Source organism: Podarcis melisellensis, assembly GCF_964234715.1.
Source record: "Podarcis melisellensis genome assembly, chromosome: 1".
Classification (NCBI taxonomy): domain Eukaryota; kingdom Metazoa; phylum Chordata; class Lepidosauria; order Squamata; family Lacertidae; genus Podarcis; species Podarcis melisellensis.
The window spans coordinates 2,969,602-2,994,833 of NC_138528.1; the positions used below are offsets into that span (position 1 = coordinate 2,969,602).

The 25,232-nt window shown below is 51.7% G+C and overlaps 3 protein-coding genes and 1 long non-coding RNA gene across 7 annotated transcripts in view; 2 read left to right on the forward strand and 2 right to left on the reverse strand.

Annotated features, from left to right (window-relative positions):
- LOC309373153 overlaps positions 1-6,375 on the forward strand; it is a 115,557-nt gene extending 109,182 nt beyond the window's left edge. The window contains exon 2 of the long non-coding RNA XR_014169792.1: positions 6,077-6,375. This is a non-coding gene — a long non-coding RNA (uncharacterized lncRNA). The remainder of the gene's footprint in view (positions 1-6,076) is intronic.
- Positions 3,973-5,479, forward strand: LOC309372634 (small ribosomal subunit protein uS14). Its single transcript, XM_081916417.1, has 3 exons — positions 3,973-4,128; positions 4,953-5,052; positions 5,336-5,479. The coding sequence occupies exons 1-3, from the start codon at positions 4,067-4,069 to the stop codon at positions 5,342-5,344; spliced, it is 171 nt and encodes a 56-aa protein (XP_081772543.1). The 5' UTR covers positions 3,973-4,066; the 3' UTR covers positions 5,345-5,479.
- A 212-nt stretch (positions 6,376-6,587) lies between the features above and the next one.
- LOC309370354 (uncharacterized protein) lies at positions 6,588-15,498 on the reverse strand. 4 transcript variants are annotated; one of them, XM_081912002.1, is made up of 7 exons: positions 15,412-15,498; positions 12,972-13,800; positions 10,945-11,071; positions 8,043-9,896; positions 7,825-7,964; positions 7,642-7,735; positions 6,588-7,126 (listed from the first exon to the last, which is right to left on the reverse strand). In XM_081912002.1, exons 1-4 carry the CDS (start codon positions 15,492-15,494, stop codon positions 9,193-9,195), a joined length of 1,743 nt encoding a protein of 580 aa, XP_081768128.1. In that variant the 5' UTR covers positions 15,495-15,498; the 3' UTR covers positions 6,588-7,126; positions 7,642-7,735; positions 7,825-7,964; positions 8,043-9,192. The 4 variants fall into 4 exon arrangements, with proteins under 4 accessions (XP_081768128.1, XP_081768129.1, XP_081768127.1 ...); XM_081912003.1 differs by having other exon boundaries at positions 6,588-7,123; positions 7,642-7,964; XM_081912001.1 differs by having other exon boundaries at positions 7,642-7,964.
- Positions 15,499-19,623: 4,125 nt separating this feature from the next.
- LOC309367265 (small ribosomal subunit protein uS14) lies at positions 19,624-20,996 on the reverse strand. The gene is made up of 3 exons (XM_081906683.1): positions 20,831-20,996; positions 20,025-20,124; positions 19,624-19,776 (listed from the first exon to the last, which is right to left on the reverse strand). The coding sequence occupies exons 1-3, from the start codon at positions 20,890-20,892 to the stop codon at positions 19,768-19,770; spliced, it is 171 nt and encodes a 56-aa protein (XP_081762809.1). The 5' UTR covers positions 20,893-20,996; the 3' UTR covers positions 19,624-19,767.
- Between the last annotated feature and the right edge of the window lie 4,236 nt (positions 20,997-25,232).

Genomic DNA, 25,232 nt, shown 5'->3' on the forward strand with positions numbered 1-25,232 from the left:
GCAACTGGACCTAATAGTCAGGGGTCCCTTTACCTAAACAAGCTCTAGGTTAGGGCCCCACTCTCTTGGGGGCCCCCAAAAAAATTAAAGGAAAAAAACACCTGGATGTACATTTCCAAAATATAATATAAAAAACAAATAAAATAAAACAGAACCTACAGAACAGTGTTTTGTGTTGTGTAGGCTCCTATGATATAAGTCATGGGCCCCGCCTGCTAGCCTGATCCCTAAAATATCACTGGTTTGCTCCTTTCTATATATAGGGTGCCTTCATTCTGCAACCTTGATGGCAGAAAGTGAGGAGGAATTAAAGAACCTTTTATTGAAGGTGAAAGAGGAGTGCGCAAAATATGGTCTGAAGCTCAACATCAAAAAAGCGAAGATCATGGCCACTGTGCCCATCACCTCCTGGCAAATAGAAGGGGAAGAAATGGAGGCAGGGAGAGATTTTACTTTCTTGGGCTCCATGATCACTGCAGATGGTGACAGCAGCCACGAAATTAAAAGACGCCTGCTTCTTGGGAGAAAAGCGATGACAAACCTAGACAGCATCTTAAAAAGCAGAGACATCACCTTGCCAACAAAGGTCCGTATAGTTAAAGCTATGGTTGGTGACCAACACCGCCTCATGTGGAAGAGAGTTCCGTAGTTTAACTGCGCTCATTTGCCTGCACAAAGCAGAGGTTAGACTTTATCAAATTTTTTTACTGAGCGTTCCTTTGGCGTTCTTTCATGGGGAAGTTATTCTGCAATGTAAATTCATCCTGATTCGGTTGTGGGGTGTTTATGCATTGAAGAACCATTACTCATCCTTCTTCCACCACCACCCCACTTTGGAAGGTCCTTCCCATCACTTCCCTCCCTGCTCCTTTTCTCTAAAGTGGATTTGTTACGCAAGGGCAGGCATCCCCAAACTCGGCCCTCCAGATGTTTTGGGACTACAATTCCCATCATCCCTGGGAGTTGTAGTCCCAAAACATCTGGAGGGCCAAGTTTAGGGATGCTTGTGTGAAATATACTCGGAGTCGAGAGTGGATTTCATGCTCTTTATTCAGCTCATAGTAGTGAGGAATGCCAGTTCCCCCAAAATGTCTGCTTTATTTACATTATTTACACAATGGGCCCCACGTGATTGGCTGATTCCAGGATTCTCCTGTAGGCCAATTCACTTCCAGATTCACTTCCACCTGGAGCTGGATTGAGTGGCTCCTTTGGACCAATCAGAAGGCTGCATTCTGGATCGTATTATTCTAGGACCAATCAGACTGCTGCATTCTGGATCCTATTGTTCTAGGACCAATCAGACTGCTGCATTCTGGATCCTATTGTTCTAGGACCAATCAGACTGCTGCATTCTGGATCCTATTGTTCTAGGACCAATCAGACTGCTGCATTCTGGATCCTATTGCTCTGGGACCAATCAGCCTGCTGCATTCTGGATCCTATTGTTCTAGGACCAATCAGCCTGCTGCATTCTGGATCCTATTGCTCTGGGACCAATCAGCCTGCTGCATTCTGGATCCTATTGCTCTGGGACCAATCAGACTGCTGCATTCTGGACCCTATTGTTCTAGGACCAATCAGACTGCTGCATTCTGGACCCTATTGTTCTAGGACCAATCAGACTGCTGCATTCTGGACCCTATTGTTCTAGGACCAATCAGACTGCTGCATTCTGGACCCTATTGTTCTAGGACCAATCAGACTGCTGCATTCTGGATCCTATTCATCTCAGTCCCTGACACTGCGCAAGGGCAACAAAGAGAGTTCATCTACTACAACTGCTCCATTTCAGATGCCCTTAAATGGCTCTCACAAAATATTGGCAGTCTGTGGGACTCCAGGATGCACCACGAAGACCAGGGCCCTGCAAGGGTGATGATCAGGGGTGATGGGACTTGTAGTCCCAAACATCCGGAAACCAGTTTAGGGGCAACTTCAATGGACCATGTCTAGGAATCGGAATATACATTGTGGAGGAATCACGTTTTCCCCCATTTCTAAATGAAGCTGAGTTGCTCATTTACCCTGTGATTCCACTTCTGGAAGGGCTTATCTGTTTCTGCAACTAAAAGATCCTAAAAGCATCTTTCTTCCCACTTTCCTACGCCGGAGCGCTGCTGCGCTGACCCCTGCTGGCGGCTGGGGGAAGTGCGCGCGGCCCGAGCGGCACTTCCTCGCTCTGGCCAGGAGGAGGCGGTCGCGCAGCGCAGGAGCCCATTGGGCTCCGTCCGGTCAGTGGAGAAGTTCTTTGCAGAAATGCAGCCCAGCGGGGAGAGAAGTTGCTTGCGAGCCGCCGCCAAACTCCCTTTCCCGGCCAAGTCTCCCCCCAGCCCGCTCCCTCCCCGAGATCTCCGGGCCAGCGGGGCCCGTCGCTTTTCCCGCGGGCCGAGGAGTTCCTGCAAGCGGCCAGGGACCCTCTGTCTTATCCGGGGGGCAAAGGCGGGGGGCGAGGTCCCTCGATGGAATCTATTGTTCTGCCCTTGTGGAATAAATGCATTTAGCATTGTTCTTTCTGCAGCGTCTCTCTCCGAATTGCACTTCTCATTATTATTATTTTGTTGCATTAAATTCAGCCAAAGAGTCTGGGTTTGGCTGTGTTGCCCCGGCGGGGCTGCAGCGCCCCTCTGTCCTAATTGCCCTTATTATTCTTATTATTTTCTTGCATTCATCAGCCAAAGAGTCTGGGTTTGGCTGTGTTGCCCAGGTGAGGCTGCAGCGCCCCTCTCCGAATTGCACTTATTATTATTATTATTATTCTGATTATTAATATTTAATAGACCCATGCTTTCTTATTATTAATAAAAATAATTGTGGCAGCCAAAGAGTCTGGGTTTGGCTGTGTTGCCCCGGCGAGGCTGCAGCGCCCCTCTCTCTCTCTCCCAATTATTAATATTATTCTAATTATTACTCTTTCAATCAGCCAAAGAGTCTGGGTTTGGCTGTGTTTCCCCGGCGGGGCTGCAGCGCCCCTCTCTCTCTCCGAGTCGCCCTTATCAATATTATTAGTATTATTATAATTATTAATTATTAGAATCCAGCAAAAGAGCCCTTAATAGAGCAATGCTTTATTATTATTAATAATAATAATTCCGGCAGCAAAAGAGTCTGGGTTTCGCTGTGTTGCCCAGGTAAGGCTGCAGCGGCTATTCACAGGCGCGGTCCCACTACTGATCGGCACGGGAGTTTTGACCTGCTCCGTCTCCGACCTGGGCCGGTTCACCCCTCCTTGGGCAACCTGGCGCGCCTCGGCTCCCCGGGGCTCGCCATATTGATGCCGAACTTAGTGCGGACACCCGATCGGCATAGCCCACAGCAGCCCCGAACTCCTGAGCTCAAGCGATCCGCCAGACTCAGCCTCCAGGAGTAGCTGGATTACAGGCACGCGCCACCGCGCCCGGCTGGGAAAGAGAGCGGGGAGAGACGCTCTTGGCTCGGCGCGCCCTGACGTCACGGGAGGGGCGGAGCTCGGGCAGGCGGGGGCGCGGCGTCAGGGAGAGGGGCGGGGCACGACGGGAGAGGCTCTTCCTCCAGGCGCGCCGGCTGCAGAGGGAGGGGGAAGAGACGCTCTTGGCTCGGCGCGCCCTGACGTCAAGGGAGGGGGCGGAGCTCGGGCAGGCGGGGGCGCGGCGTCAGGGGGAGGGGGCGGGGCTCGGCGGGCGCGGGGCACCACGGGAGAAGCTCTTCCTCCAGGCGCGCCGGCTGCAGAGGGAGGGGGAAGAGAGGCTCTTGGCTCGGCGCGCCCTGACGTCAAGGGAGGGGGCGGAGCTCGGGCAGGCGGGGGCGCGGCGTCAGGGGGAGGGGGCGGGGCTCGGCGGGCGCGGGGCACCACGGGAGAAGCTCTTCCTCCAGGCGCGCCGGCTGCAGAGGGAGGGGGAAGAGACGCTCTTGGCTCGGCGCGCCCTGACGTCACGGGAGGGGGCGGAGCTCGGGCAGGCGGGGGCGCGGCGTCAGGAGAGAGGGGGCGGGGCTCGGCGGGCGCGGGGCACGACGGGAGAGTCCCTTCCTCCGCCAGCGCGTGCGCAGAGGGGCGCGGCCTTTCCCTCCTCGCCAGGCGCCGAGCAAGATGGGGCACCAGCAGCTCTACTGGAGCCACCCGAGGAAGTTCGGCCAGGGGTCCCGATCCTGGTGGGTGGGAAGGGGGGGGGAGCGGGAGAGGGGGGTGTAGGGGGGAAGGGGAAGAAGGATTCGGGAGGGGGGAGGAGGGAGGGAGGGGAGCCCGCCGCCACGAGGCACCTCAGGGAGGGAGAGAGAAGGGGGCCCCCCTCCCTCCCTCCGAGGGGGACCGAAGCGTCTGAGGGGAAGAGCGGGGAAGATAGGGAGGGGGAGCCCTCTGGGGCTCTATGAGGGCGAGGGGGGGAGGAGAGAAAGGGCAGCCAAGCCCGGGGGGGTCTGAGGGGGGCAGTATAGGGAGGGGGGAGTAAAGGGAGGGGGGAGTAAAGGGAGGGGGTCCCCCCTGGCTGACCCCCAGGCCTCTCTCTTTCTCTCCCCCGTGGGAGGGGACTGAAGGGGCGCTTCCTCCGAGGGGAAGGGGGGGTCCCTCCTGCCCCCCTGCTGACCCACAGGCCTCTTCCTCCTCCCCCCAGCCGCGTGTGAAGGAGGGAGCTCCGCCGCCACGAGGCGCCTCAGGGAGGAAGAGAGGAGGAGGCCCCCCCTTCTCGGGGGCTCTATGAGGGCGAGGAGGGGGGGAGAGAAAGGGCAGCCAAGCCCTGGGGGGGTCCCTCCTGACCCCCCAGGCCTCTCTCCCCCCCATGGGAGGGGGGCTAAGGGGACGCTTCCTCCAGGTGGGGGATGGAGCAGTACAGGGAATGGGGCGTCTCCCATCCCAGCGGACCCCCAGGTTTCTCTCTTTCACTCCCCCGTGGGAGGGGGGCTGAAGGTGTGCCTCCAAAGGGGGGAGTGGGGGGTCCCTCCCACCCTCCAGCTGACCCCCAGGCCTCTCTCTCCCCCAGCCGCGTCTGCTCCAACCGCCACGGCCTGATCCGCAAGTACGGGCTCAACATGTGCCGCCAGTGCTTCCGCCAGTACGCCAAGGACATCGGCTTCATCAAGGTGAGATGGGGGGCAGGGAGGATGGAGGGGCGCGGGGGGGGCGCTTCTCTAGGGAGAGAGGCCAGTGAGGGCCGTCAGCCCTGCTCCTTGCGCTTCCCTGAGCCTAAAAGGCGGGCAGAAGGGACGAGGAGCGAGTTGCTCCTTCCCAAGTGGAGAGACGCCCCAGAGTAGAAAAAGGGGCCTGTGGGTCCTGGCGGGGTCACAGGCCCAGAGGAAGAAGCTGCAGTTTGGGGGAACTCCAAGAGAAAGTCATACTAAAACTCTTCTCTCTCCCACTTTTCAGCTGGATTAAACATCTGTCCACCCACCTGAAGAGGACGGCAAACATGGAAGCTGCTTCGGCCAGTTGAGACCCTCTTGCTCCACATAAGATGCTTTTGTGTACAGAAAAATAAAAAATAGGGACTTGTTTGCCCAGATTCTCAAACTCTGATGTGATTCTCATGATTTCACATAGTTCTAAAGTCAGAGCAAATAGCGCTTGGGAAGGAGGAGATGGCAGGGGTTGGATCCGGCACCCAAAAGGGGCCTTGTCATCTTATGGCCCATATCCATGGTATGAGCAAGTATTATTCAAGCATCTGTACTTTGGATCTCCACGTACGCTCTTAATTTTTAAAGCAAATGGGGTTTCTTTAAAAACTTAATTCATGGTTTGGTTAATGTTCTCTACAATTAAAACAATTGATTATCGGTCTACATGCTTCACCTTTGAAATTGTTTTTAGGATACATAGCCTGACCAATTTCATGTTTTCCTTCTAGGAGCCACTTTTTAAAAATGGTTTCCTGTGATGGCATCCAATATTTTTCAAAAGGAAGCCTTCGATTAGATGCCCATTTATAATAAATAATAAGCATGCTTATTATTGCAGCAGACATGCTAAAATTAAAATGATACAGAAAAGATAGGTATAAACATACCTTGCGTATTTTTACATGGTGAAAAATGTAAAACCATTGGATTATATGAACAACCATCTTCCAAATAAAATAAAAAAATTCCTTCCAGTAGCACCTTAGAGACCAACTAAGTTTCTTATTGGTATGGGCTTTCGTGTGCATGCACACTTCTTCAGATACACACCTCTTCCAAATAATATACTCCCCCACATGTATAGAGTTCTTTTTATTGTTATGACCAAACCCACACTCCTCATTACTTGTTTTGTATGCCATATGGGTTGTATCTTACAACTGCTTAAGCAGAGTAGGCGCCTGCTTTGGCAGCAGGACTTTACTCTTTTGACAATGTTCCCAAGCTACATGGCTTAGCCATAGAGTATCATATGGCTCCTGTTAAACAAAATGGATTTGTAGAAAACATTCTCTGCAAGTGGAATATTCCTGGTTATGTTCCTGGCATCTAATGTTCAAAAAACGATCTTGTATAGAATGGCTCAGAAAAGTAGACTGCTTTTGGAAACCCACTGCAAGTTGGAATGGGCAGGAGCAAGTGAGATGGTCTGAATATAAATGCTCAAATATGTGAACACTGCTATAGATCTCAATTTAAAGAAATTGTTCTCCTTCTAATTTAGAATGACAGTGTGTTTATTCTAGTTTATAGCTGGGAATATAGAAGAGGAAAACATACAACCTAATAAGTAGGAGTAAATACAGTGATAATTACATAGCTATATACAGATGTTACTAGGTAATAGGATGCTTATCTTTAAAAGAGCATCACACGCTCCTAGTTTACAAGTAAAAAAGCTTGGAAACACAACCTTAACTACTGATAAACAAAAAAGTTCATCACTAAGTTCATCTAAACCCAAATCAATATAAAAAAACTGGAAGCCCTGCTGAATCTGACCCGGGGCCCCATGTAGCCCAGCATCCTGTTCTCACAATGAGATTCCTCAGTGGGAAGCCTGCAAGCAGCACCTGAGCACAACAGGTGCACAACACTCACTATCCTCACTTGAGGTATCCTCTTTCTGATCTAGTTTGCCCCTTGCTTCATTGTTCCGTCTTGGAAGCAAAAATTCCCTTTATTTCCTCGGGCTTGCCTCTTTCTGATGAGATGCTATCCGGTTTCCCCTCATTTTTTGTCTTCCCTTCACCACCTGCTGGAATAAAGAGAGAAACCCAGTCAGAGGCCAATGGGGAAAGAAACAATCAGTTCACTTCTAAATGATGTGTGTTGGTGAGTTGTCTTGGCCTGAGCATTCCTGCCATCAAAAGGGGGTGATTCACAGCGTTTCCCAAATGATGCTCCTCTAGGCAGCAGGCTGTGGATCTGTCTATCCATCCTCTTGCCCTTGGATTCTCCTTGGATTGCTCCTAACTCTTGTACCCAGTGACTCACCAGACTTAACTAGCCTGTACATGCATCTCAGGGTGCCATGGGTCATGGACATAGCCAGGAGGGGGCAGAGGGGATAGCTGCCCCCCCCCAATCAAGTAACTAAAATACTTAACTGACCAATTGTGTTACAGATAACTTGGTTTTAAAAATTCCTGGCTAGGTCCATGTCAGCAGCCTATTTTGGGTGTATCATAATGGAGGATTCAGTAACCCCTCTGCAGAAGCCTGACCATTCTCAGATCATCAGAGGATCCAAACGCACATTGAAAGAGCTACCTGAAAATTTCTCTCCATCGTCCAGGCCACAGACAATTGCAACATCCTCTTCTTCCAGGTATGAGAGCTGGTCAAGTTTGGGGAATTTGAAGTCCTTTGGAGAAAACAAATACGTAAACCAGCCATTTCAACTAATTCCCATTAAAATAAAATGGTCAGTGGTTCCATTCCGGGTCCTTTTACCTGGGCTTTGTTGGTGCCTTTGCTCCAGAGATGGGATCACTCAGTTTGTGCTGGACCAATGAAAATGCCCCTTCTGGAGAAGAATCAGCTGTTTTGTAGGAGGCAACCCACAGTCCACCTAGTGACTTAAGGTTCTAGATCTAATCCATCACCCTCTTGAGCTCTGGCCCCCCAGGTGCCCCTGGGAGGTTCATTCCCATCGGAGAGTGCAATGGGACTTTTCTTCCTGCCCCCACCCCAAAAACTGGCTGGGGTGGGGGTGGGGAGGAGAGATCATCCCATCAGGCAAACAGAAATGCTACTGGAGTGATCTCCTTAGTTATGCTGAATACATCCCATAGAAATTAATGGACCTACCGTACTTAAGTCCATTAATTTCAATGGGATGGATACTCTGAGAATCAATTGGTTGGACACAAAAATAAATAACTAAATAAATGCACAACCTTCTGCCACTCCAAGCAACCTTGGGAGATCCCTGTCAACAGAATGCTCAACTTCACATCCAGAAAGCTGCCTGGTAGAGTCAGATACTAGTTCAGTGTCATCTCCCCCCGCGATTTCAGAGAGGGTCTTCTCCAGCCCTCCCTGGAGATGCCATTGGGGACTGAACTTGGCTCCTTCTACATGCCGAGTACATGCTTTCTCACTGAGCTAAGGCCCTTTCTCTGCCTAACTGATGAAAACATTGAATTTGCTCCGCTGCAATTGCACTGACCACTGGCTTTGCCTGTTGCTCTCTTCATGTTATTGGTATGATTCTCTCTCCTTAGCTCAACATGAAAGGGACATGTTTAAACTATAGGCTGCCTCGGCTGAGATTTTGAGTAAAGGCAGTATTAAAAGAAGAAAAAGCAAGGGGAGTTTTTAAAGAAGGAATGCAACTGAAATTATTTTGTGTTCACATTTGTCTCCTCCTTTTTTCCACATAACATACAATACAGTCCGCAATATTGGCCTTGCACTCAGAGTGAGGCCTCACTTCATAGGTAGCCTGTGCAATCGGATGCAGATGTCTTCATGCAAAAGGCAACAGCACTCTTGCCAGGGTCGTTCCCAAGCGCTCAGCATCTGCGAGCGAATGATGGGGAGCAGCCAGCGCACTCACAGCAGTGCCCCCCTCACCCCACGGTATCTTACACCTCATCAATGCACCCAGAACAGTTCCAAAAAGTCCTCTGGGATTTCTGGAATTCATGGAATCAGAATTGTAGGAAGGGACCCTTAGGGTCATCCAGCCCAACCCGCTGCAACACAGGAATTTCTGTGTCCTTTTCTGAAATATTCCTCTGAAAAGTGTCTCTGCGCGATCTAGTCTCTTAAGCGGTTTCCTCCTGTGTGCACACATGTCACACCCACTTCGCACTTTCAGCTGGTGCTGAAACCCTCCCGGCTTTTCCCGTCCCCCTGGTGGATTTTGTGGTGCTTATTCAGGTTGGCCCTCTGTATGAAGCTCTTCCCGCATTCCGCGCACTCGTACGGCTTCTCCCCGGTGTGGATCCTCTGGTGGCGATTGAGGTTGGAGTTGCTGCCGAACCTCCTCCCGCAGACAGGGCACTTGTGAGGCTTCTCTCCCGTGTGGATCCTCTGGTGACGGTACAGGACGGAGCTGGACCTGAACGTCTTCCCACAAGACGAGCATTCATAGGGCTTCTCTCCCGTGTGGGTCCTCTGGTGGATGATGAGCTTGGAGCCGGAAAGGAAGAACTTCCCACAGACCTGGCATTTGTGGGCTTTGGCTCCCACTCGGCGGCTCTTGAGCACGCTGGAACCAGGGCTGAAGCTTTTCCCGTAAGCTCGGCAGGTATTCCGCTTCTTCCCTGTGTCCACTCCTGCCTGGACGGTGGTCACAATGAGGGCTGTGTAATCTCCCCCATAAGGTACAGATCCGTCTCCATCCCCTCCGGGGTCGGTCCTCAGCTGGCCCTCAGGCCTCTCCTGACTGGCGGCAGCATTTTCCTGGAAGCGGCACTGGGGAACCACCTCTTCCGCTTTCCACAGGGACGCCCCTGCTCGGCCCATATCTTCTGCTGTGAACGTCTCCCTCTCGTGTGCGGCCATCCATTCTTTGCCTGCGTAAGAAATGAGATAATCCCAAATGACTCCCTGCGCTAGAGAAAAGAAACAAGAGTTTTAAAGCAGGGGAAATATAAAGGGTGGAGAATCAGAACATTAGAGGGAAGCAGTGTGGTGTAGTGGTTAGCGTGATGGGGCAAAGGACCTGGGAGACCAGGGTTCAAATTTTCCACCCCACTGGGCCATGAAGCTCACTGGGTGATATTGGGCCAGTCATTCACTCTCAGCCCAAACCCAGCTCACATGGTTGTGGGGATTAAATGGGGGAGAAGATAACAGCATATGCCACTTTGAGGGGGAGTGATATACAAATTTAATAAGCAAACCAACAATAACATGACCCATTCCGTAGGAGGAACAGCATTAGCAAGCTCACAGAAGGGAGTTGAGAGAGGCCCAAGCAGGTTTTTTACCTAAATAACTGCTGGACGTTTGGTTTAATGACGTTTGCTGCAGTACGCCTGAGGTATGTACCATCCTGCAATTAAGTTACCCCCCTCACAGTTACTCAGAGCAGGGCTTCAAGTATGGCTGCTCCTGTTCTGTGGAGCAGCTTTCCTGCTGAGATACGACAGGCACCAACTATCTGCATATTCCTGAAACAATTGAAGACATATTTGTTCCTACAGGCTTTCCCAGTGAATGAATGAACGAATCTCTGCTAGAACGCCTCCTCCTCTGTATTGGGCTTGCTTTGTTTTAAATAGACCTGTTTGCAGTTTTGAAGGCAGCCCTGTTTAGGGAAGCTTTTAATGTTTGATGCATTACAGAATTTTTATATTTTGGTGGAAGCCGCCCAGAGTGGCTGGGGAAGCCCAGCCAGATGGGCGGGGTATAAATAATAAATTATTATTATTATTATTATTACAGCAGCAATTAATACATTGGTGAGGATAACAATGGGAGCCACCAGAGAGGAATACAAATTGCATCGGGAGAGTGTTTTTTCAGGGCACTGTCCCCGCCTCCCACCCTTAGAAACCCCAAAGAGACTGGATATTCTAATGGCAAGAGCATCTCCTGAGCAAGGCACCCCCCTCTTACCCAACTTGCTGGCTTCCTGGTCCTCCTCCTCCTGCTTTGTTTCAGCGCACAGGGGCCCCTCCTGCTCCCCACCATCAGGAGCAGTTTCTACCTCGGAGAAATTCACAGCCACCACCTCAAAGGCCACCTGCAAGAGCAGCAAGGAAGCCTTTCAGAACAGGGACCCCCTAGATCCTGATTCGCTATCCCAGTCTCAACTTAGCAGCCCCACAGCCACATTGGGGGCTCAGATACAGGCTGCCTGTCTCCATGAATTCGGAGTCTGATTGTCGCCCACCCACAGCAATTGGCCCCCAGCCAGAGGGTAGCTCCGGCAGGACAGAGCAAAGGAACTCCTGGAGGCTTTCTGCCTGGGGCAACTGGCCAGGTGGAGGCCACAGAGGGAAGAGAAGGACCCTCAGGGGATGCATCTTCTAGCTAATGCAGAGGCCTCTCTGGGCAACAGGTGATGGGTTTCTCCAGCTTGCTCTGTGGGTGTGACTGAGAGAGATGCACTTGGGCAGAGAGAGGGAGGAGTGTGCAAGAGAGACAGAGGTACACAATATATGTGTGAGTGTTTGTAAGAGAGGCTAATGTTTGTGAGCGGTCTTTACATGCTGCATGTGTTTGTGTGTGAAATCAATACAGTGGTGCCTCGCAAGACGAAAATAATTCATTCCGCGAGTCTCTTCGTCTAGCGGTTTTTTCGTCTTGCGAAGCACAGCCATTAGCGGCTTAGAAAAAGGGGGGGGAGGGAAAAAACTCGCAAGACGTTTTCGTCTTGCGAAGCAAGCCCATAGGGAAATTCGTCTTGCGAAGCACCTCAAAAACGGAAAACTCTTTCGTCTAGTGAGTTTTTCGTCTTGCAAGGCATTCGTCTTGCGGGGCACCACTGTATTGTGTGATGTCCACGGTCAGGACCAGCAAAACCTGTGTGACTGAATGGCAAGCGTAAGATTGTGGGTGAGAGAAAGAGCAATGACTATATTCTTTCTGGGACGCAGGTGGTGCTGTAGTCTAAACCACAGAGCCTAGGGCTTGCCGATCAGAAGTTCGGCGGTTTGAATCCCCGTGACGGGATGAGCGCCCGTTGCTCAGTCCCTGCTCCTGCCAACCTAGCAGTTCGAAAGCACATCAAAGTGCAAGTAGATAAATAGGTACCGCTCCGGCGGGAAGGTAAACAGCGTTTCTGTGCGCTGCCCTGGTTGGCTAGAAGCAGCTTAGTCCTGCTGGCCGCATGACCCAGAAGTTGAATGCCGGCTCCCTCGGCCAGTAAAGCGAGATGAGCGCTGCATCCCGAGAGTCATCCGTGGCTGGACCTAATGGTCAGGGGTCCCTTTACCTTTACCGTCTTTCTAATTGTACATTATGTCACACCCTAATTTTTAATTGTGCATTATGTCACACTGATTTGAACCCTCGGTGACCAGGGTTCAAATCCCCACTCTGCCAGGAAGCTCCCTGGGTAACCTTGAGGGGCCAGCCACTACCTCTCAGCCTGATGAACCTCGCAAGGGGTTTGGTGTGGGGATTAATGAGGAGCAGAGCCAGGTACGCTGCCTGGAGCTCCTTGGAGGAAAAGGTGCAATAATTATTTACAGAGGGCCTTCTCGGTAGTGGCACCCACCCTGTGTAACGCCCTCCCATCAGGTGTCAAGGAGATGACTAACTATGTAACCTTTAGAAGAAAATCTGAAGGCAGCCCTGCATTGGGAAGTTTTTGGTCTTTGATGTTTTATTATGTCGTTATATATGTTTGAAGCCACCCAGAGCGGCTGGGGGAGGCCAGTCAGATAGGCAGGATTATCATGATCATTATTAACCAGTAAGGCTTTCCTACCTATATCGGAAGGAAGGGAAAATAGGAATGCAATGCAAACTTGAGCATCTAGATTTCGGGTGTCCTGTTATTTACTCTGTGGGGCAACTGTGAGGGTCAGGCCAGGCCAGGCTGTGGGCACAGCTGTACCCAAAAATTAGACCTGGAGGGTGCGCTTTCTGGACCCAGATCCTTAAGTCCCACCGCAGAGGAATTGTGGAGAAATCACCTGGCTTCCGTCTCCTTCGGCCCCTTGCTGCCTCAGCAGAAAGTCTTCGGCCAGGGCCACTGCCTGGGAGCAGGTCTCGGGGCCCCGTTCCCTCACCCAGCCCTGGATCTCGGGCGGCAGGACGGTCAGGAACTGCTCCAGGATCAGCAGCTCCAGGATCTGCTCCTTGGAGTGCCTCTCGACGGCCAGCCACTGGTGGCACAGCTCTTGGAGTCGCCCATGAACGGCCCGGGGCCCCTTGGCCTCCCCATAGCCGAAGCGCCGGAAGTGCTGCCGCCGCCTCTCCCGGCCGAGGGCATCTCTGCGCAAGAGGGCCGCCTTGACCTTCCCGTAGTCCTCCCGGTCGCTGCCCTCCAGCAAGCCAAAGGCCAACGCGGCTTCTCCTTGGAGGGCCGGCAAGAGCCGCGCCACCCACTCCTCCCGGGGCCAGCGGCAGGCAGAGGCCACTTGCTCAAAAGAGGCCAGGAAGGCCTTTGTGTCGCCCCACGGCGTGGGCTCCTCAGGCTGGGCTTCTGGGCCCTGGCAAGGGGGCCCCACCGTCCTCAGGAAATCCTGCCACTGGGATTCCCACTGGTGGGAGAAGCCCTCTTCCGGCTCCTCTTTCACCGGATGTGGAGCTGCTTTCTGAGGGGATCTCATGGCTTCTAGGGGCTGTCTTCTGTCCTCCATCTTGGGTTTGCAGTCTACAGTGTCCTGGTCACTTCCTGCCCCCTCCGGCGCCGCCTCTGGGGTGCATCCTGTTGCGGCGTCTTCCTCCATCTTCATCTTCGCCAATAACTCCAGCAGCTCAGGAATAAACGACAGCAATCTGGACAGCTGAGCTGAGCACCTGTCAAGGAAGAGGAAAGGCAGAATTGGAACAAAGGAGATGTCAGCCTCCAGAAGACCCTTCGCCTTTTATTTCTAAACTGGCCATACAGCAAATAACATGGACATTGTGCCTGTTTTAGTGGGTTTCCGAAGGATTTTTTAAAAACCCAGCCTATTTATTTTGTAAATGCAGCCAGACCTTTACCTAACTACAGTCTCTTTTCTGCTGTTTGAGCACCCAGAGTGAATTTGAAAGTAAACCCAAACCCAGTGTCAGTCATCTTGGGATCATCAGGTTCAGGAGAGGCTGAGTATCAAAGAGGAGAAAAGGAGGTGAGAATGGCAGTGGTCAGATAGGCCTCCTGTGGATGAAAGGTGAAGAAACCTTCCAGCTCAAATGCCTCAAAATCTTGGCTATGGCAGAATAAGATGGGGAAGATGAGATCATGAAGAAGAGGCTCCCCCACAGCAACCAGCTGTTGCCTCTCCAGCTGAGGCCTGCAAGGGCAGATGGATGCTCCTACTAGAGTTCTGGGCATGTGTCTCCCGGGAAGAAAGGGCTCTGATCCAGGGAGGGTGCAGAGCTACCTCTGCTTTGCCTGGCATGGAGGGCGGGTCCTTCTGGGAGCATGCAAAGCTGCTTTCTGCCGAGTAAAGTCAATGGTCTCCCACCTGGCCTGCTCACCCTGCATGAGATGCATGGTTCCAGTTACAGATAGGTAGCCGTGTTGGTCTGCCATAGTCAAAACAAAAAAATAAAAATCCTTCCAGTAGCACCTTAAAGACCAACTAAGTTAGTTCTTGGTATGAGCTTTCGTGTGCATGCACACTTCTTCAGATACACTTCAGTGTATCTTCAGTGTATCTTCAGAAGTGTATCTTCTTCAATGTATCTGAAGAAGTGTGCATGCACACGAAAGCTCATACCAAGAACTAACTTAGTTGGTCTTTAAGGTGCTACTGGAAGGATTTTTTTGTTTGTTTTGAGATGCATGGGTCAGGGCCACCCCTAACCTGCCCCTCTCCATGGAGATGCCTCTCTAAACACCCACCCACCCACACCCCACACCCTCTGCCCTGACCTTATTTAATCTATTTACATTTCAGTACCGCCCCATATCCGTAGGTCTTAGGGTGGTTCACAAGATAAAACCACAGTATAAAAACATACAATACATAATAAAAATAGAAACAAGAACCCGATAACCCCCCTCCGCTTGCATCCCCATAGCCAGGGCTAGCTGGACAGAGAAACAGCCCGTCTCTGCCCCCCTCCCTTCCCACCCCAATGGGGTTCCCAAGGGCCTAGATCCCTCCCCTATCGTTGCAAAGAGCCCCCTCCCCAGGCAAATTCACTGATGCTGCACAGCTGGCATCTTACATACGGGGGGGGTGGTGGTTGCAAGAAGGGCTGAATGGTGGGGTGGGGGTCTTGCAAGGACCTGGCCACCCTCTGTCCTCCCCCCCCCCTCTTTGCAATGCACCTCCTGCATCTCACCTCTGCACGTGCCCCCCCTTCCTCCCCGCTCCGCCTCTTTCTCTGCTGCTGCTGCGCTATTTAGTAGCAAGCCTTCCCCGTCCACGGCTTCGCAGAGAGATAGGAAAAGGCTAGAGTCACCGCAGGATTTACTGTGTGTATTTCTTTTTGTCTGGGGCTGAACTTCCGGGCTCGTTTCCTTCCTTCGCCCCGGAACGGAAGTGAAATCTTCCCATGGAGAAGAATGGAGAGATCGGAGACGTCTCCCTGGCTGCTCTTTGTGAATGAATGAATGAATGAATCTTTATTTGCGTCAGCCAGCGGCCATAGCAATAAAACAACAATAGGATATGCAAAGAATAGAAATTTAAAAGTCAGTTATATAAAATGCATTTTAGGGTTTTGAATCAGTAGTCAAAAAAGGCATTTTATTCTGATTGCCCCAGCTAAAAACCTTGCAGAGTCCTCTTTGGCCTGCGAGGAATTTCCCCCCCGCTCTCAACCCTTTGCTCTGATCTCCTGCTGTTTCGTATTCTGATGCTGTTTATTGCTTCTATTATCTTAACAATTCTTTCCTCTTAAAATTTTTTGGCGTGCAACTTTGGGAGACAGCAGGGCATTTAAACATAATTTATTGCCTTGCGCCCGACAGCAAAGGCAATGTAGGATTATTGAGCTGTGATTCCTGCATTGCAGCGGGCTGGACTAGATGACTCTCTGGGATCCCAACTCTACGGACACTAAGCATGCTCAAAATGGGGCCCGTGGAAAGGAAATGAATGGGTGGCTTAATTGGGTATCACCCAGTAATTTTTAGCACGGTTGCTATTGCACAGTATAACATCCTAAACATGCCCAGCTCCCTTAGCCGTTCCTCATAAGGCATCGTTTCCTGGCCTTTGACCATTTTGGTTGCCCTCCTCTGGACACGTTCCAGTTTGTCAGTGTCCTTCTTGAACTGTGGTGCCCAGAACTGGACACAGTACTCCAGACGAGGTCTGACCAGAGCAGAATACAGTGGCACTATTACTTCCCTTGATCTAGATGCTATACTCCTATTGATGCAGCCCAGAATTGCATTGGCTTTTTTAGCTGCCGCGTCACACTGTTGGCTCATGTCAAGTTTGTGGTCAACCAAGACTCCTAGATCCTTTTCACATGTACTGCTCTCAAGCCAGGTGTCACCCATCTTGTATTTGTGCCTCTCATTTTTTTTGCCCAAGTGCAATACTTTACATTTCTCCCTGTTAAAATTCATCTTGTTTGTTTTGGCCCAGTTCTCTAATCTGTCAAGGTCGTTTTGAAGTGTGATCCTGTCCTCTGGGGTGTTAGCCACCCCTCCCAGTTTGGTGTCATCTGCAAATTTGATCAGGATGCCCTTGAGTCCATCATCCAAGTCGTTGAAAAAGATGTTGAATAAGACCGGGCCCAAGACAGAACCCTGTGGCACCCCACTAGTCACCCCTTTTTGAAAATAGGGACAACATTTGCCCTCCTCCAGTCTGCTGGCACTTCGCCTGTTCTCCAGGAATTCTCAAAGATGACTGCCAGTGGTTCTGACTACTGTCAGAAGAGGATGGATCCAGAAGCCAGACTTCTCTGCTCTTCTCCCCTGCCTGATCATGGGCTAGTCCTGCACATGTCTGCAGCTGTTTAAGCAACCTCCTGTGGCATATTCCATTAATGGCTTTTGGGAAGCCCCTGGATGCTATATTGAATCCAGCTCTGGTCCCAGCTAGAGGAGGGTGCAAGGATGGCTTGGAGCCGATAAAGTCTTTTATTTCTAGGCAATTCATAAAGTTGGAACAGGGAGCTATTTTTACCTGGCCAGACACAAACTGAAGATGTTACGAGAGGAAGTGAATGGAGTACTATTTTCAGAAGCTGAATTTAAAAGTGTTGGATTTCAGAGAAAGCGCTTAGGAGACTGAAGTGCCCCCCCCCAGCAGCAAACCATCATTTACCTATTTATTCATTTATTGCATTTATATCTCTCCTTTTCCTCCAAGAAGCTCTAGGCAGCGTTCATGGTTCTCTCTATTAATTCTGCACAATCACCCTGTGAGGTAGGATAAGCTGAGAGAAAGCAATGACCGGCCCCTGAGATCACCTAGTGAAGTTCATAGCTGAGTGGGGGATTTGAACCCTGGTCTCCCAAGTCCCAGTCCGACTCTCCAACCATTATACCATACTGGCTCTCAAAAGCACCCCAAAGATCCCAGGGCAGTTCACAAAAGAAAAACACATAATCAAACAAGCAAACCAATAACCTCCCTCCCACAGATTTAAAAAGCCACAGATTAGCAGGAACATAAAAGCTGCCTTATACTGAATCAGAAAATTCTGGTTTTCAACCTTCTTGAGTCCATGGCTCCCTTGACCTACTCCATTCTTTCTGCTGCATTCCTGTGGGGCTCAGGAGCCCAGTTAGGTCACCCCCTTGCCTCACCCTTTTTTGAACACCCTCCCTTGTGGAGTGTTCCCTCAACCTCTCCTCTCCCCTCTCCTTGCTCCTCTGGGCAACCACAGCTTCTGCCAAGGGTCTTTGAGCTGCCCCCATCCACCACAAAGATTGGCACCTCTTCACCCTGCCCCACAGGGGCCTGGGAAGCACCCCCTGGCCAGCCCCAGAGGCACCTTTCACCTGCGGAGCTTGTAGTCAGGGCTGCTGCAACACACAGCCATGCAAGCCTTTGGGAGGCAGAGACGCAAGAGGGCATCAAGAGGAGGGAGGGAAGGAAAGAGGGACAGAGGCCAGTGTTGCCCACAGCACCCCTGACCATCCTTCAAGGCAACTGAGGGTGCCACGGCACACAGGTTGAAAACCACTGAAATAATTGATCTCTCCAGCACAGACTGGCGGAAAGTAGCTCTCCGGTTTCCAGCAGGCCAGGACTTGAACCCAGGACATCCAGCTTCACCCCCTCAATATGTGGATTTCTAGGGAAGACTCCCACCAATCTGTGGTGAGATTGCCCTGGTGAGGTCCTCCAGCGCAGTCTGGTATGGCATTCAGATTTGGAATTTTAGTGGTTCAACTGGCATTTCATTGCCTGTTTCACAGTTTCTTTACCCATTCATTTTAGCACCTGCAAAATGTATTTTCCTTGTTACTGACTCCCCCCAAGCTTGCATTAGAGAAAATGGCAGGTCTCATCATTCAGCAGGTCTCATCGCTAACAACTCCACCGCTTAAAAATTCTAGATGTACATACATAGAATAGCGGGTATAATCTCTCTCTCCATCCTGCCATCTACTGGCTGTTACATAGATCACCTTATCAAGATTCAAACTTCTGTCTGGAGGATATAAACCAGCTGGGCAAAGTGGCTCTGGCCTATAATTCTAGCTCCTTCACAGGCTGAGGCTAGTAGATGCCTTGAGCACTGTGGGTCTATGGTCAAGTGGCATGCATGCTCAGGCTACCCTTTGGGAACTGAGGGGTACAAGGTTGAAAAAGGAAGGATGAAATCATGCCAGTCAAGAAACTTTGCCACACAAAATGGCAGTTCCATGTGGGGAATGTTATCTATAGTGAAACTGCAAGTGGTTTTTTTGATGTAAAAACACCCACAACAAAGCCCTTTAGATCGTACAACAAATCTGCTTTGTAAAATTGGCAGCAATTACTTTGTAAAATAGAAATAAAATATAAAGCACAAAAACTTGGGAATTTAAACCTTCATTTAAAGCCTTCTCGGTAGTGGCGCCCACCCTGTGGAACGCCCTTCCAGCAGATGTCAAAGCGATAAACAACTACCTGACATTCAGAAGACATCTTAAGGCAGCCCTGTTCAGGGAAGTTTTTAACGTGTGATTTTACTGTATTTTTGGTTTTTATGGAAGCCGCCCAGAGTGGCTGGGGAGGCCCAGCCAGATGGGCGGGGTATAAATAATAAATTATTATTATTATTATTTAGATGGGAGTGTTAAGTTGATTAGGAAGACGACAACTGCCACCCCTGCCTGAAGAAAACAGGACCTTTGAAACGTATGCCCTGCACCCAACCTGACATTTCATGCTTCTGAAGTCCATTTGCTGGAAACAGCAGGAAGGTCCTGCTTAAAGGATTCCCACAGGTGCCTAGTTGGCCACTGTGAGGATAGGGATGCTGCCACTAGCCTGAACCAGCTATGTTGCTATGAGAAGCAACCGGGTGCAAAAGAAAGAGTCAGGAAACGGAGGAGTCTCTCTGTAACTAAGACTCCTTTTCAGTTAGGCCCCTAACTCATACCATGGATATGACAAGGCAGATGACAAGTCCCCTTCTGGGTGCTGGATCCAACCCCTGCCATCTCCTCCTTCCCAAGCGCTATTTGCTCTGACTTTAGAACTATGTCAAATCACGAGCATCACATCAGAGTTTGAGAATCCGGGCAAACAAGTCCCTATTTTTTATTTTTCTGTACACAAAAGCATCTTATGTCTGGCAAGAGGGTCTCATTCTGCTGAAGCAGCTTCCATGTTTGGTGTCCTCTTCAGGCCATCTCTGCGGGTGGACAGATGTTTAATCCAGCTGAAAAGTGGGAGAGAGAAGAGCGAAGACCTTTAGTGTGACTTTCTCCAGGACCCAGAGGCCCCGTTTTCTAATCTTGGGGAGCTCTCCTCTGGGGAAGGAGCAGCTCGCTCCTCGCCCCTTCTGCCCGCCTTTTAGGTTCAGGGAAGCGCAAGGAGCAGGGCTGACGGCCCTCACTGGCCTCTCTCCCTAGAGAAGCGTCCCCCCGTCCCAGAGCCCCTCCATCCTCCCTTGCCCCCCCATCTCACCTTGATGAAGCCGATGTCCTTGGCGTACTGGCGGAAGCACTGGCGGCACATGTTGAGCCCGTACTTGCGGATCAGGCCGTGGCGGTTGGAGCAGACGCGGCTGGGGGAGAGAGAGGCCTGGGGTCAGCTGGAGGGCGGGAGGGACCCCCACTCCCTGTACTGCCCCCTCTTCCTCTTCCCCTCGGAGGAAGCACCCCCTCCATCCCCCTCCCACGTGGCCGTGGGCCAGGGAACCCCCCTCCCTATACTCCCCCCTCCAGTCAGAGGAAGCTCCCCTCAGACCCCCTCCCCTGGGGCTTGGCTGCCCTTTCTCTCCTCCCCCCCTCGCCCTCATAGAGCCCCCGAGGAGGGGGGGCCTCCTTCTCTTTCCCTCCCTGAGGCGCCTCGTGGCGGCGGAGCTCCCTCACACGTGGCTGGGGGGAGGAGGAAGAGGCCTGTGGGTCAGCAGGGGGGCAGGAGGGACCCCCCCTCCCTATATTCCCCTCTCTTCCCCTCGGAGGAAGCGCCCCTTCAGCCCCCTCCCACGGGGGAGAGAAAGAGAGAGGCCTGGGCGGGACAGCCAGGGGGGACCCCCTCCCTTTACTCCCCCTCCCTATACTGCCCCCCTCAAACCCCCCCGGGCTTGGCTGCCCTTTCTCTCCCCCCCCTCGCCCTCATAGAGCCCAGAGGGGGGGGCCTCCTTCTCTCTCCCTCCCTGAGGCGCCTCATGGCGGCGGGCTCCCCTCCCTCCTTCCTCCCCCCTCCCTAATCCTTCTTCCCCTTCCCCCCTACACCCCCCTCTCCCCGCTCCCCCCCTTCCCACCCACCAGGATCGGGACCCCTGGCCGAACTTCCTCGGGTGGCTCCAGTAGAGCTGCTGGTGCCCCATCTTGCTCGGCGCCTGGCGAGGAGGGAAAGGCCGCGCCCCTCTGCGCACGCGCTGGCGGAGGAAGAGCCTCTCCCGTCGTGCCCCGCGCCGGCCCTGGCCCCGCCCCTCTCCCTGACGCCGCGCCCCCGCCTGCCCGAGCTCCGCCCCTCCCCTGACGTCAGGGCGCGCCCAGCCAAGAGCCTCTCTTCCCCCTCCCTCTGCAGCCGGCGCGCCTGGAGGAAGAGCCTCTCCCGCCGAGCTCCGCCCCCTCTCCCTGACGCCGCGCCCCCGCCCGCCCAGGCCCCGCCCCTCGCGTGACGTCAGGGCGCGCCGAGCCAAGAGCGTCTCTTCCCCCTCTCTCTGCAGCCGGCGCGCCTGGAGGAAGAGCTTCTCCCGTGGTGCCCCGCGCCCGTCGTGCCCCGCCCCTCCCCCTGACGCCGCGCCCCCGCCTGCCCGAGCTCCGCCCCTCCCGTGACGTCAGGGCGCGCCGAGCCAAGAGCGTCTCTCCCCGCTCCCTTTCCCAGCCGGGCGCGGTGGCGCGTGCCTGTAATCCAGCTACTCCTGGAGGCTGAGTCTGGCGGATCGCTTGAGCTCAGGAGTTCGGGGCTGCTGTGGGCTATGCCGATCGGGTGTCCGCACTAAGTTCGGCATCAATATGGCGAGCCCCGGGGAGCCGAGGCGCGCCAGGTTGCCCAAGGAGGGGTGAACCGGCCCAGGTCGGAGACGGAGCAGGTCAAAACTCCCGTGCCGATCAGTAGTGGGACCGCGCCTGTGAATAGCCGCTGCAGCCTTACCTGGGCAACACAGCGAAACCCAGACTCTTTTGCTGGATTCTAATAATTAATAATAATATTAATAAGGGCAATTAGGAGACAGAGAGAGGCGTTGCAGCCTTACCTGGGCAACACAGCGAAACCCAGACTCTTTTGCTGATTGAAAGAGTAATAATTAGAATAAGAGCAATTAGGAGAGAGGGGCGCTGCAGCCCCGCCGGGGCAACACAGCCAAACCCAGACTCTTGCTGGATTTAGTGCAATTAATAATAATATTAATAAGGGCAACTCGGAGAGAGGGGCGCTGCAACCTCACCGGGGAAACACAGCCAAACCCAGACTCTTTGGCTGATTGAAAGAGTAATAATTAATAATAATATTAATAAGAGCAATTAGGAGAGAGGGGCGCTGCAGCCCCGCCGGGGCAACACAGCCAAACCCAGACTCTTTGGCTGATTGAAAGAGTAATAAGTAGAATAATAATAAGAGCAATTAGGAGAGAGGGGCGCTGCAGCCCCGCCGGGGCAACACAGCCAAACCCAGACTCTTTTGCTGGATTCTAATAATTAATAATAATATTAATAAGGGCAATTAGGAGACAGAGAGAGGCGTTGCAGCCTTACCTGTGCAACACAGCGAAACCCAGACTCTTTTGCTGGATTCTAATAATTAATAATAATATTAATAAGGGCAATTAGGAGACAGAGAGAGGCGTTGCAGCCTTACCTGGGCAACACAGCGAAACCCAGACTCTTTTGCTGGATTCTAATAATTAATAATAATATTAATAAGAGCAATTAGGAGAGAGGGGCGCTGCAGCCTCGCCGGGGCAACACAGCGAAACCCAGACTCTTTTGCTGGATTCTAATAATTATTAATAATAATAAGAGCAATTAGGACAGAGGGGCGCTGCAGCCTCGCCGGGGCAACACAGCGAAACCCAGACTCTTTTGCTGGATTCTAATAATTAATAATAATATTAATAAGAGCAATTAGGACAGAGGGGCGCTGCAGCCTCGCCGGGGCAACACAGCCAAACCCAGACTCTTTTGCTGGATTCTAATAATTAATAATAATATTAATAAGAGCAATTAGGAGAGAGGGGCGCTGCAACCTCACCGGGGAAACACAGCCAAACCCAGACTCTTTGGCTGCATTTAATGCAAAATAATAATAATAATAATAATAATAATAATAATAATAATAATAATAATTGAGAGAGAGAGGCGCTGCAGCCTCGTCAGGGCAACACAGCCAAACCCAGACTCTTTTGCTGCCCGATTGTAATGCAAGGAAATAATAATAATAAGGGCAATCGGAAGAGAGAGGGGCGCTGCAGCCTCACCGGGGCAACACAGCGAAACCCAGACTCTTTGGCTGCATTTAATGCATAATAATAATAATAATAATAATAATAATATAATAATAATATCATTGGTCTATTAAGTGCAATTGGGAGAGAGACGCTGCAGAAAGAACAATATTAAATGCCTTTATTTCACCAAGGGCAAATGCATAGATTCCATAAAGGGACCTCGCCCCCCGCCTTTGCCACCCGGATAAGACAGAGGGTCCCTGGCCGCTTGCAGGAACTCCATGGCCCGCAGGAAAAGCGACGGGCCCCGCTGGCCCGGAGATCTCGGGGAGGGAGCGGGCTGGGGGGAGACTTGGCCGGGAAAGGGAGTTTGGCGGCGGCTCGCAAGCCTTTTCTCTCCCCGCTGGGCTGCATTTCTGCAAAGAACTTCTCCACTGACCGGACGGAGCCCAATGGGCTCCTGCGCTGCGCGACCGCCTCCTCCTGGCCAGAGCGAGGAAGTGCCGCTCGGGCCGCGCGCACTTCCCCCAGCCGCCAGCAGGGGTCAGTGCAGCAGCGCACCTGGACCGGCGCTCCGGCATATGAAGGGAAGAAAGATGCTTTTAGGATCTTTTAGTTGCAGAAACAGATAAGCCCTTCCAGAAGTGGAATCACAGGGTAGATGAGCAAGCTCAGCTTTATTTAGAAATGGGGGGAAACGTGATCCCTCCACAGTGTATATTCTGATTCACAGACACGGCCCATTGAAGCTGTCCCTAAACTGGTTTCCAGATGTTTGGGACTACAAGTCCCATCACCCCTGATCATCACCCTTGCAGGGCCCTGGTCTTCGTGGTGTATCCTGGAGTCCCAGAGACTGCCAATATTTTGTGGGAGCGATTTAAGGTATGGTTACCAGATTTTTGTCAATGAATCCGAGGACAATTTGTGTTTTTTTTTAAAGCTGAGTAGCATCAGGGAGTCAGTAGTGGGGATGGTGAGGCAAAAGACCCTGGGCCCAAGCACACATGCATATCGTATAAAGGTGCAAAGCCCTTCTTTCGCACCCTGGGAAACATAAATGCGAAACACAAATGCACCGGTGCTCCGGAGGCGCAAAAGCTGTGCATGGACATGGAGAATCGCTCTTGCTCTAGTCTACTGGATGCCAATCTGCCAGGCGCACTGCGCTTTTAGGATGATTATGCATTACCAGAGGTAAAGCTGACAAACATCGTCGTGGGTTGGTCTCTTTTTAATGAGCGCGAGGTACAAGCACAAGAGACGCTGAAGAAAAGGATGCAGTTAAGGAACCTGGCTGGTTTGCACAAAGTATAGCCAGTGCTTTTTTCTGGAAAAAAAGAGGTGCTGGTTCTCACCATGAAGTTGTTACAGTAAGTGCTGCACTTTTTAACAAAAAAAAAGAGTTATTGCCGGTACTGCGTACCATTGAGTGCCCCCCACCCCCCGGAAGAAGAAAGTACTGGATATAGCATTTGCAAAATCACCAGTCCGGCTTCTAGCCCCATGGCCAGTGCCTCTGAAAGTCCTTTGGTCAGACACGGCTCCTGACAGCACCTGAGAGACACACTGTCCCACCTCCTTGCTAAGAGACACACACCTGTAATTAAGTCCCGTCTTGCTAGGTGGGGTCACTAAGAAGTTATCCACCTGCTTGTTATTACTGATTTCTATTTCTTCCCTAGCCTTCACCATAAGGTCCCATCTCAGGTTACAGCAATCTTTGTGACATTAAAAACAGTGTAAAATGAATAAAAATGGTGTAAGATAAATAAAAAGGTGTAAAATGAAAAAAATGGTGACAGCAGTCATGAAATTAAAAGACGCCTGCTTCTTGGGAGAAAAGCAATGACAAACCTAGACAGCATCTTAAAAAGCAGAGACATCACCTTGCCAACAAAGGTCTATATAGTTAAAGCTGTGGTTTCCCCAGTAGTGATTTTTGGAAGTGAGAGCTGGGCCATAAAGAAGGCTGATCGCCGAAGAATGGATGCTTTTGAATTATGGTGCTGGAGGAGACTCTGGAGAGTCCCATGGACTGCAAGAGGATCCAACCTCTACATTCTGAAGGAAATCAGCCCTGAGTGCTCACTGGAAGGACAGATCCTGAAGCTGAGGCTCCCAGACTTTGGCCACCTCTTGAGAAGAGAAGACTCCCTGGAAAAGACCCTGATGTTGGGAAAGATGGAGGGCACAAGGAGAAGGGGACAACAGAGGATGGGATGGTTGGATACTGTTCTTGAAGCTACCAGCATGTGTTTGACCAAACTGCG

What these genes read in the sequence shown, in the direction of transcription:
- LOC309370354 (XM_081912002.1), bottom strand. Translation starts at nt 15,494, where the DNA reads ATGGGAAGATTTCACTTCCGTTCCGGGGCGAAGGAAGGAAACGAGCCC. An exon ending in GACAAAAAGAAATACACACA is followed by an intron (nt 13,801 to 15,411) that starts GTAAATCCTGCG and finishes CTTCCTTGACAG; the next exon opens with GTGCTCAGCTCAGCTGTCCA. An exon ending in CCAGGAAGCCAGCAAGTTGG is followed by an intron (nt 9,897 to 10,944) that starts GTAAGAGGGGGG and finishes TTTCTTACGCAG; the next exon opens with GCAAAGAATGGATGGCCGCA.
- LOC309367265 (XM_081906683.1), bottom strand. Translation starts at nt 20,892, where the DNA reads ATGGGGCACCAGCAGCTCTACTGGAGCCACCCGAGGAAGTTCGGCCAG. An exon ending in GGCCAGGGGTCCCGATCCTG is followed by an intron (nt 20,125 to 20,830) that starts GTGGGTGGGAAG and finishes TCTCTCCCCCAG; the next exon opens with CCGCGTCTGCTCCAACCGCC.
- LOC309372634 (XM_081916417.1), top strand. Translation starts at nt 4,067, where the DNA reads ATGGGGCACCAGCAGCTCTACTGGAGCCACCCGAGGAAGTTCGGCCAG. An exon ending in GGCCAGGGGTCCCGATCCTG is followed by an intron (nt 4,129 to 4,952) that starts GTGGGTGGGAAG and finishes TCTCTCCCCCAG; the next exon opens with CCGCGTCTGCTCCAACCGCC.